The sequence below is a fragment of the Thamnophis elegans genome, chromosome 6 (assembly GCF_009769535.1).
Source record: "Thamnophis elegans isolate rThaEle1 chromosome 6, rThaEle1.pri, whole genome shotgun sequence".
Lineage (NCBI taxonomy): Eukaryota > Metazoa > Chordata > Lepidosauria > Squamata > Colubridae > Thamnophis > Thamnophis elegans.
Window position 1 is genome coordinate 40,736,539 of NC_045546.1, and position 12,004 is coordinate 40,748,542.

At 39.1% G+C, this 12,004-nt stretch overlaps 1 protein-coding gene across 1 annotated transcript in view; it reads right to left on the reverse strand.

Annotated features, from left to right (window-relative positions):
* Positions 1 to 6,286, reverse strand: part of PDZK1 (PDZ domain containing 1) — a 16,781-nt gene extending 10,495 nt beyond the window's left edge. The window contains exons 1-4 of the mRNA XM_032219532.1: positions 6,200 to 6,286; positions 3,415 to 3,623; positions 2,282 to 2,528; positions 22 to 158 (exon numbers count right to left, since the gene is read on the reverse strand). Of these exons, the coding sequence (XP_032075423.1) occupies positions 22 to 158; positions 2,282 to 2,528; positions 3,415 to 3,621 (591 nt within the window). The 5' untranslated portion in view covers positions 3,622 to 3,623; positions 6,200 to 6,286. The remainder of the gene's footprint in view (positions 1 to 21; positions 159 to 2,281; positions 2,529 to 3,414; positions 3,624 to 6,199) is intronic.
* Positions 6,287 to 12,004: the final 5,718 nt, after the last annotated feature.

A 12,004-nucleotide genomic window follows, 5' to 3' on the forward strand; every position in this document is an offset into this window, starting at 1 on the left:
TAAGGTTAAGGCTTAAAGTACCTTCTCAACTACTTCTTCATGTGTATTGTTTTCCACATTCTCCCCGTTGATTTCTATAAGGCGATCATTTGGCTGCACTCCAGCTTTTACAGCTGCACCCAGTGGACTCAAATCTACAATGAATAAACCTTTCTGTCCTGGAAATGAGAAGCAAATGGGAGAAACAGAAATAATTATTTACTTGTTAATATGTTCATTTTGCTCATGGTAAACAAAGAATGGGTAGCAGCATATCCAGTCTAGTTCAAACAACACTAATATGGCAGCAGAAATGTGGCAATAATATTTATGCCCATTCAGTGCCTCAGAAATTGAAAAAAAAACCTTATTATGCTGTAACCCAGTTTATGATGCTTGAAGGGGGGTCTGCAATGATAGTGGTGTAAATGACTGATTAGGTAAAGGTAAAGGTTCCCCTTACACATATGTGCTAGTTGTTCCTGACTCTAGGGGGCAGTTCTCATCTCCGTTTCAAAGCCAAAGAGCCAGCGCTGTATGAAGAGTTCTCCGTGGTCATGTGGCTGGCATGATTAAACACTAAGGTGCACGGAACACTATTACCTTTCCACCACAGGTGGTTCCTATTTTTTTTACTTGCATTTTACATGATTTCAAACTGCTAGGTTGGGAGAAGCTAGACAAGTAATGGGACCTTACTCCATTATGCGGCGCTCGGGATTCGAACTGCTGTTCTGCTGACCTTTCTGATCAACAAGCTCAGCATCTTAGCCACTGAGCCACCACATCCCTTAAGTGACTGATTAGTAGTAGTTAATTATTAATTACTACTTCTTTTTCCAGTTTTCATTGAATTTGATTTAACATTTTACACCTACTTTTAAGTACCAAATTTCTCTCTCTCTCTCTCTCTCTCCCCCTTTCTCTCCCCCTCTCTCTCCCCCAATACACTAGCTACTTCTGGCATGCAAATAAAACCTACCTGAAGAGATATCTTATGTACGGTATATTCTCAAATGTGATATAAAGAATCATGTAATAATGTAGCATTCTGGTCACTTCTTTTGTTCACATTGTCATAGAATGACTTCCTTATAGAGGTTTAACAATATAACAAAAGTCTGGATTCTTATATCAGAAGGTCATGGTAACATAGGCTGTGAATGATCTAAAGCAGCCTATTTATATAACTGACAAAACCCAATCAAAATTTCTAGACTTTGCATTGCTCGTGTGATGACTGACTCCCAACTGTCTTGAAGAAAAAGGCATTTTCCTGTTCCCTATGATTTAAACATTGATGCCATAGCAACAAAAGAATCATTAATGTGAGGAAAATTCTAACACTTCAATGGGGGCAATTCTTATCTAAAACTATTAAACTTTTGTCATAATCTTTAAGTAGTTGAAATGATGCACATAGGGCAACAATTTTTCAACCAAGATACCTGAAATGGACTAATTAAAAGATGTGTCCAAAATCTGAAACTCATTCTCCTGAGGCAAAAAAAAAAAAAAAAAAAAATTGGTAAATTGTGATTGCCACCAGCTGCTGCAAGTCACTGATCTTCATTTTCAATATTATGTGACAATTTCTCAGCCAGTCCTCAATCGTTTGTTCCTTCCCCATCCAGCAGTTCCACTTACTTGCCTGCTAGAAAGGTAAGGGGAGGGAGGAAGGAAAGAATGGGGAGAGAAGAAAGGAGGAGTGAGGGAGAAGACAGGGAAGGGAAGTCCTGTTCTCACTACATTTTGCTCACCTGTGGTAATTGTTTCTTGCTTAAGTAAGAAGATATTAAGTATCTCTGAAAAGATGACACAATAATAGGCATGGGTTTGTCAAGTAGAATATAAACAGAATTCGGAAAACTGTCACCTTCCTTAGAATTGTGGAGTGCAGTTCCCAGGATTTCATGGCCAAGAATGACTGAGAGGGCAATGCCAGAGCCTTATTTGCTTTGTATCGTCTAAAAAGCACAATTCGTTTCAGTGGAAGAACACACCAGGCATTGAATGAAAAAGCATTCAAATATTTTTCTTCTGTGAGTAATACCTACAAATATGGTCTAATATGTTCAGAATTTGGCGTTATATATGCTTGACACATTATTTCTATATTTTAGGAGTGCTTCATTCAAAGACCTATTTTAATTAGTTTAACAATTGCTCATCCTAATAATGTCCCTTAATAGATGGTTTAGAAATCTGGGCTTTAAATATGCATTCAAAATTATGTCACGGTTATAGAAGGTAGCTTTCCTACACAAGAGGTTTACATCCTATTTTTATTTGTTGGCCTTACCTGCAGAAGACTTCAAAGAGAAACCATAGCTATTTTTTTCCTTAGTCAGATAACAGAGACGGGGTTGTGGAGCTGAACCCGATTCTCCAGATTGCACAAGTTGGGGTTCTTCTGTCTGTTCTTGGTTTGGTGACTTTTTAGCCAACTCTTCAAGACTGATCCCTTCTTTTAATGCATTTTCATAAGAATGATCATCCAAAACAAGGAATAATACAGGAGTTACACTTTTTCTAATTAACTCAGCCACCTATAATTGATGTAATGAGAGACTAAGAGGTAACTAAAAGAAATAGCATAGAATATGAATTAGAAAAAAAAATCCAAGAGAGGATAGCTAGGTCACAGAGCTGTGTCATACAGTTGTTTCTTACAGACAGGATTAAAAAGTCAGAATAGCTGTTATGACTATGCAATCAAAAACCCACCTCTTTTTGACATGCATACAACTTGGCTTTAATTGCACATCTACCTTACCCTAAAGCCTATGGCAGACATAAAAATAATGAAAAAGCAGAATTTTCATAAAGTTGATTGGTAAAATTGAGAGGGAAAATTATGACTCTGAGAATTAGTTCAAAATAGCAATCACTGTTTTATAATCCTACCAATAGGATTTATTCTCTTGAAATTGTACTTATGTTACGGAAGTTTGAGTAGTGATTTCACATCTGATGTTTTAGAAAATATGAAAGTTGAACTTAGCTGGTTTAGCTAAGATCAGCCATTACAGGTTCCTGCAAATGCTCTCAAATGGGGACTCTCAGGACTTCACCGTATTCTCATCTTTTCTATTGTACAAGGATGACAACACCATGACATTAAATCAGCCATAAGTCTCTTCAAAGTGCTTAGAAGTTGTTTGTCATTTAAGTTCCCCTATCATTACTGACTGGGCAGAAAGGTTAAGGGAAAGGGAAAGGGAATTCTTTTGCTCATATGGAGAATGAAAAAAGAAGAAATATTTCTTTGCGAGGGCTTTTTTTTAAGCTGGCAGAAGATTCTGGAAGTATTCATCTTTGGAAGAAGAAAATATTTTGAATAAATGCATACAAGGATCAAATTGGTTGTTGAGGTGCATGAAAATATGTGCTTTGCATTAAGGAAAAAAAAACCCAAAATGAAATATCTCCCACCTCTCCGTGATCTTCCTTATCTATAAACACTCCATTAATCTTCAGGACTCTATCTCCATCTTTTAGTCCTGCCTTCTCCGCTGGACTATTCTTTTCTACATTTCGGATAAGATGCCCTGTTTTGAATCTCTCAATGCGCAGGCAGAATCCATAGTTTTCACCCTCTTCTTTGACCAGTGTGCATTCTCTGGGACGAAGTGACATCATTTCTGTCAAAAGGAGAATATAAAAAAATCTTCCAGAACATGCATGTGAAGAAAGTAAGTATTAAAGGAAATTGCTCAAATAAAATGAATCAAACGAGCTACTCATAAAAGGGAGTGAGAGGGAGAAAAGAAAGCATTTTGACATGGGAAAAATGTACCAAGTACTGCTGATGGGGTCATCTCATATAATGAATTTATCATAACATCTTACAGATATTTTCTTAGAAGGAAATTTTAATGAGTTCAATATAATTTAAACCTAATAATATTTTGCTTGTATTGCAGTACAGAGCCTGTATTTGTCAGCTCTTCAAAGTAGGTCAGCTCAGACTTATTGTAACTATATTGTCACAGGGTACAATACTAGAATTTATTTACACACACACACACACACACACACACACACACACAGGCAGGGCAATCTTGAATTTCTTTTTCATCTAACATTTTTATAATGGCTGGTACATACCTTCTTCTAAATTATATTTGTACTGTATTGCACAATATTTTACAATATTGGCTGATCTCATGAAGCTAAACTGGGTTGGACGTGATTAATAGTTGAAAGAGAAACAAACTGGAAATGCCAGGACTATAAAACAGATTGGGAAATGGAAAATGGAAAACAATCCAGGGCAGATTCCAATTTAAGTTGGTCACCAGACCAAAGATTTAGCCTTTCAAGTTTTCAAATTTATGCTGGAGCCCAACCTCAGGGAACTTCTCTCTAGCAGAGTCTGGGCTTTGGCTGTTCTGTGTGTGGTGTTTATATGGTGCCTGGTTGTGTGTGGCTTTTTAGTTTTGATTGGGATGTTGATTGAACCCCAATGGCCAGCCATTAGGTCATTGGCTGTTGTTTCCTTGTGCTACCAACAATCCAGGGCAGACCCCAGTGGCAAATAATTGCTGTATTGTTGCAGAGAAAGCTATGACACTTGCCCATGAATCAAGCTTGGTTCAAAGGAAACTTTAATATGAAAATATAGATAATCAATTCAGTGCCTCTCTTAATTCTACACTTCGATAAGGAGATGAAAGTAGTTAGATGAAGATAGCATCTTACTAAGTAAGATGAACTACTTAGATATTATGCAGTGAACTGAACTGAGAAATGCTGAAATGGAGTCTTTCTCAGGTAGGTTGAAATGATAGTCCTTAGTTTCTAAGTCAACGTTTTTCAGTCTTTAGGAAGCATGAAGGCATAATTTATTATACATCCCATTAGTTCTTATATGTTATTTATGACTTCTAGAGAGCACGGCATATATTAACTTTATACCTCAGGATTTCTTCACTTCACCTAAGATAGCCATGTAAGTACCCAAGGACCTACAGAAAACTGAGTAGAACATGTTTTTTTTCCCCATGTTATTATTTTTCTGAAGTCAAGCCAAAGCCAAAGTGATTCTCTTAAACCTTTTTTGTTTATTTTTAAAGTACAGAATGAAGTGAAAGATCAAGTACAGCATCTTTCAAGGGCACTAGAAAGCTTAATGTGTTGCTGTTTACACTGTTTTCTTCTAAAACTCCATTGCTAGTAATCATATTGCTAATTTAGTGTTTTGCAATAATATGTACTTTGCTCACTCTTTCTTTGCTCCGGATGCACGATAATCTTGTTGACTTAGTTAATATATGAAGAATTATGGTTAATATGTGGAAGATCTTTCTTAGGTCCAGAAGTGAAGTTAACAAGAATCAGAGTATTAGACTATTAAGAATATTTGTTGAACTGTTTTATCAAATGACTTTTGGCCACAAATAAATTGAATTGAATTGACTAGGTGGCATTCAGATTTTCTTCACTATTGTTCTTTCCATTTGAACAATGAATAAGATAGCTGATGCTTTTAGTCACCTTAAAAGATTGTTAAAAAAATCGACTCATTTATAAAAGCCTTGTCCACTCATCTGAGCCTTCTAAAAGATCCCTAGACTTCTTGGCAGTATTTTCTACCCTGAAACATTATGCTGAATATTTCATTTAATTTCATTTATTAAATTTATAGGCTGCCCAATCCTGGAGGACTCCGGGTGGCTTACAATGAAAGAAGAAAAAAACTAAAGCAAAATAAGTAAAAAAAAATAGTTTAAAATACACAACACACATACGATCTATGTATACAGGTAGGAGTAGAATTTTTTCTAAAGACCCCTCTAAATATGTTCACTATTATCACACTGGTGACTTTTGGACAATCACTATCAGTTTTTTTCTAGCTATGCAACAAGTTTGCTGTTATGATTATAAAATGAGGCAAGATTCATAACTATGCTTCCTTGAATTTATAAAGGCAGAATAAGAAAGAATGAATATATGACTATGAAATACCTCTGTGCAGGGAGGCATAATCCTATTCTGTACATAGATATACTCAATGGTCTTCCAAATATGAGTATTAGAGGCAACAAGCATCTTTCAAACCTTTATACATTAAAAGCATATTTGGTAATTATTGATAGTAATTTGACTTTATGCAGAACTATATTTAATATTTGGAGTAAAAAAGTACTTTCAGCTTCCTTTCCCTTCCTGTTCTTCCCCCTCAGATTTGGAAAAAAAGGTAACAAAGTCTTACCTGCATATATAGTGCACAGTCCTCAGAATGATCTCTAGTATCTCATGCTCTGAACTGCTAAAGGTAAGCACAGTTGCACTTTGAATGAACAAAGGTTGAATTAAAAGATGATTTATTTAACAGGGCTTCATTGCACACATTCCTTGATAACCAGTTTTTCATTACTTTTAGCTAAGCAGTACTGACCTCTTCTTGGCAACTTGGATCCCTCCCTAATAGTTCAGAGATCATTACAGATATTTCCATTCTTACACTGATTTCTGCTAAGAAATACCTGACCATCAGTCAGCTCTCCAGGATAGCAGTGACGTGCGGTGAGCTTCATGGCCAGTGAGGCAGAGAGAAAGAAAAAATGTGGCTCTTCTTTCCCTCCCTCCTTCACCCCACCCCACCCCCTTCCCAAAGACTGCAACTTTGCCCCTCGCACCACACAAAAACTTTCCTGCTCCAGATCTGGCCAGATCCTCTCCTCCCTCGCCAATGCACCTCCAGGCTTGCGTGGGAATTACACGCGTGGCATTTTTGCTAGCCCCGCGTGCTCCGGCTGGTTTACCCCACCCCCCTCCCGGGCTTGGAGAGGGTGAGTGGAGATGGAGGTCTTCTGTGATACATGCACGCATGTGCGATTCCCTCCCCCATGTGGTTTTTCCCACTCCGCCCTCCCATGCCTCCAGGGCGCTTCTTCACCCATTTCCTCCGAGGGCATTGCGGCGGCTTGGCGAGGTGGAGGGTGGATTTTGCGGGGGAGCGGAGGGATGGGGTGGGGAAAGAGACCTGAGAGATGGGAGGGAGGATTTCTGCGTCAGCAGCCCCCTTTCCAAAGGCACCCTCCTTTTCCTCCCTCCCTCTCTCTCCCCAAGAGAACCACGCGGTCCTGGCTTGCGAAGATGCAGTTTGCCAATTATGGAGCGGGGAGAAAACAGAGCAAATTAAAGGAACAGGTGACACTCCTCCTCGTCCCCACAACCCGTTAGATTGGGCTCAAACTGCCTCTTGTTTTTCCGCTCCCCCCCTTTTCCAGCTAGGTTGTCGGAGGGTCAGACTCTGCGTTTGGCGCTGCCCCGATGCGACACACACACACATACACACCTGCACAGTTGGCAAACTCACAAGCCCTGGCTTTCCCCAAGCTGCAGCTTATCTGAAGCAGTTTTGCCTTCAAAATGCACATCACGACCCTTTATTAACAGGAGTTTCATCAAGTACACATCCATTCAGACCACAGAAAGTCTGTTCTTTTCTCTGATTTGATCTAACAACTTTTCCTAGCTGATTATGTTGAATATGGAAATGAAGCAAGATGGCTTGGAGCCTGTACAGAAACTTTGTATTAATGTGCCAACTTTGAGCTTGTAAGATTGCTATTGTTTCAAACCCCCCTTAAAATCTACCTCTCTAACCAGCTGTATGCTTTCCTGTCTGAAGGTTGTTGCTTCACTCGGCCCGGAAGGCACTTTAAAAAATAAAACACACACACACACACACACACACACACACACACACACACAAAAACAAATTACAATTACATTACAAATAATATTGAATTCCTCCCCCCTGCCCCCTCCCTCTGACCCACATACCTTCCAGTTGTGTCAAAAATGCAAGATTTGGTCTAGCCAGGGCCAGGCAGGCTAGGATAGTTGCTGCTAGAGTCACCACGTGGATGACTCTGCTGAAATGTTTTTAAAAAGCCTCTAAACAAAGTGCCCTCTGCAGGAGGAGGCGATAGAATCACGTGCCTCATTTGCATAAGAAATTTTTCGCTTTTTAACCCTTGCTTAACTCTTAAAAGGTGAAAAATTCCTTATGCAAAGGAAGCCCATAGTTCTCTAGCCTCCTCCTACAGTTAACACTAAGCAGACTCAAAGTCACTGTGACTTGGAATCTGGCAGCAATTACCTTGGCCTTTTTAATTATTTTAAAAAATTCTTTCCTTTTCCTCCTGAGACTGGTGAGGCCCCACCTCCCCTGCCTCCAGTGACTGCACGTCCCTGCAGGATAGATAGATAGATAGATAGATAGATAGATAGATAGATAGATAGATAGATAGATAGATAGATGGGTAGATGAAGAACTCGTGTTAGACAGGAGTAAAAAAATGAAAAGTATCTTAAAGATATGCAATAAAAATTTAACATCAACACAAAATACTCATCAATTCTGAGTCTTTGGCTTGCTCATCAAATACCTTCCCCACATATTTATGATGATTCAAGCATCAACCTGTCTTCTTGTCATAACTTGTGAGATTGAAATAGAGTATGTCCAAAGGAGACCCTACAAAATTAAGGTGAAAGGATAGATGGGAACAATAAATGGATATATCCTTAACTTTGAATATTTAAATATTATGATTTGGAGCATGCATGTGCACACACAAATGGTTTCATTATTGAAAAAATTGGATTTTGAAAGATAAGACATTTAAATTTTAAAAAGCAATTATTGTTTAATTAGCACTTCCAGTAACATTTAAAAATACTCATTATAAAAAGAGATATTCTGTACCTTGCAAGTCCAAGGCACCCTGCAAATGTCTCAGCTGGAAAGCTTCCATTCAGTTTCAAGAAAATATTGCTGCCAGATAAATCTACATCTTCCTCAATCACTTCACTTGCTTTCAATCAAAGCCATTGACTTAATTCTCATGAAGTACCTGTCAATATTTAAAGCTTATATAGACCAGATTCAAAAGAAATTAATAGGATAACTTCTCCACAAAGAACTCTGGGAAATAAAAGTCTTGGAATGAATTGCTAATCACATAATAATTAGATTAACATATAGCATTCAACTTCCGGGTTAAGTTAGCTGACCATTTCCCTGTCTTCCCCCATAACCTTCTTTTGTCCTTGTCCTGAAAACCCCCTCTTTATTTATCTCCTGTGAATTACTGGCATTCACACACCACACTAGATAGTGAAGAAACACTATCTACTTTCTAAGAATATGTGTTTATTTTGAAAAAAGAAAGGGGCAAGTTGTTTTGCTTTCCAATCAGCACTGATCTCAAGTTCAAATATATTGCACTCTCTTCTCTGAATTCACTAATTTCATCTGTTATATTAACATTTAAAAGAATTCAAGTAATCTTGTAGTTGTTCTAAAATGGCCATCAATATTGTAGTGGTATGATTACTTACACTATTAGATAAAAGTTTCACTGTGTGTGTGTGTGTGTGTTTGTGTGTGTGTATGTATGTATGTGTGTATGTGTGTGTGTTGTATTTGTGCTGATATATATATATATATATATATATATATATATATATATATATTCATAGATTTTCACGGGTTTTGGTGTATTCGGGTCTTTTCCCATGTAAGATTGTGAGTATCTTGGTGATGTTTCGATGAGGTCCCACTCATCATTCTCAGGCTGGTGTCTTCGGCCTTGTGCCTGTGCCTATTTATATATTGCAGTTGAAAATAGAAAAATTGTCATTGATGGGGACTGAATCTTGAAATTCAGACACAATAAGGACATCAATTATTAGTTGCTAGGATCTAACAGTGAGGAATACCTGGGAACTGAAATCTTGTTTGCAAGCCTAGAAGTATCTAGTTGACCAATGTTAGCAAATGATGCTGGATTGGGCAAGATCTAATTGTGACTGGGGGGCTTTTACATTCTTCTCTTTCCATTTTCTATAATAGATAATGTGTTTCTATTTTGTACAAACTAACCCACCAAACAAACAATGTATTGCTTGCTTATCACAGTGCAGATCTTCTTACCTCCCATTTGTAAGCTTTCCAAGTTTGCCCATCTCTTTTTTCATTTTATCACACTACTTAAGGTAGGAAAAAGTAGGGATTTGACAGGAGTTTCTCCAGCTGGACAGACGTGGAGGATGTGAGCTCTGAAGAGCCTCACATGAACCCTGTCTGACAAACCAACTACGGGGATCCTTTTCTGGATCATAACCCCAACTGGAGGTGAGGGTGAAGAAGGGCAGCATCTCATCAGACCCAGAGGGAAGCAACAGTCCCTCGCAGGTCACAGATTTGCCTATGAATCAGAGTCGGGGCAGCAGCCTTCAACATGGCTGACAAGATGCTGATTTTTTGTCAAAGCGAATGGAACAGGAGGGGAGTGGAAGAGATAAAAGACTGGGTAAGAAAATTTATCTAACCCACAACTATAAATTAAACCTGGAAAAGGCAAAGAAATATTGAAAACATAAATAATATTGATGGTGAGATCAGGACTTTCTTTTTCCAAAAGAAAATAAGAAAGGAAGGTGGAGAAACCAGTTCTTGGTTTGAAACGTTTGAAATATAACAATAAAATGGAGTTAACTAGAATGTAATGTGTTGTATATGTTTGTGTGAGGGAACGAAGCAGGAGCCATGGAATCAGAGAGTAGATGTTTATTGCGAGATGACAGCGATTCAGAATGTGTTACAACTGTCACAGTATTTATACTCTCAGGTACCAACTGTCATTTAACTGTCATTACAACCACCAATCACAGGCTGTGCTTCGCCCGACCAATTAGAACGCAGCACAGGCTGTTGCAGGGCTATAACACTCCTTCCCCCCAGTTATTTGCATACGTGTATTTTATTTGCATTTTCCGTATTGTCAATTTGCGTGTTATTTGTTTGCATTTTTGTGTTATCTGTTTATTTATTTGCATTTTTGTGTTCATGTTCAACATTTACAAGTATTTGCATTTTTTGTTTTTGTTTTATGTTCAACATTTACAAACTCTTACAAACAAACTCTTTTACAAACTCTCCTTCCCCCCAGTTATTTGGCACATTTTCATATTCACATTTTCATATTTACATTTGCATATTTACATTTGCATATTCATATTTGCATATTTAAATTTGCATATTCAAGCTCTGCGCATGCTCACAAATCATGGAGGCTGGAGAGCTTACATGGAGGGAAACTCAAAGAAGTCCTGTTGGTAACTTTTCTGTTGGGCTTTGTTCGATCGGCATGCAGGCAGGGTTCCGCTGTTGCTGGAAGGTTTAGCTGAGAGGATTTCTGCTGACTTTTGCTGCAGAGAATGGTAGGCTTCTGAAACGGCTGTGGAGGCTTCTGTTAGAGAGCGGAGACCGGCCCTGGAGGCGGCTGAGTTGTTCCTGGCTCGTTAGGAAGGCAGCAGGCAGGCTTTTGAGTGGCCAGAGTTGCTCCTTGGGAGGCAGGCAGCTTTGTAATGCATGTAGCAGGCTTCTGACAGGCTGGTAGTAGGCTGCTGGCTTTGGAGGAAGAGCAGGCTTGTCGGAAGCTGCTTCTTTGGAAAGCTGTATGAAGAGTCAGAGGCTTCTTAGGCAACAGTATCCGTGTATTGCAACACTAATGTTTGTATCAGTAGCAAACAGTAGACCGGATAGACTCTAGAGTTGTGTCTGGTAGATCCTCTCGGCAGAGAGGCAGGCAGACAGGCAGCTTCAGCCACGGTTGAGCCAACGCGATTCGTAGCTCGTCCCTGAGCAGAGGCAGCGGCTCCAGCCAAGGTTAAGCGTAGGTTGCCCATCCCTGTGACTGAAGGAGTCCGTGCCTGTGGATCTACTCAGGTTGGCTTGATCGGAGGCGAAACCTGAGGCAGTGGCAACTGCTGCTGCAGCTCTGACAGGTCTTCAAAGTATTTTCCGTTCGCGTTTGCTTGGTTGCGTTGTGAGTGGCTTAGTGTTCGTTGTTGTTTTCCAGGCTCTGCGGAATCGCATTCAATCCCATCCTCGTCGCCAGTGTTGTATATGTTTGTGTGAGGGAACGAAGCAGGAGCCATGGAATCAGAGAGTAGATGTTTATTGCGAGATGACAGCGATTCAGAATGTGTTACAACT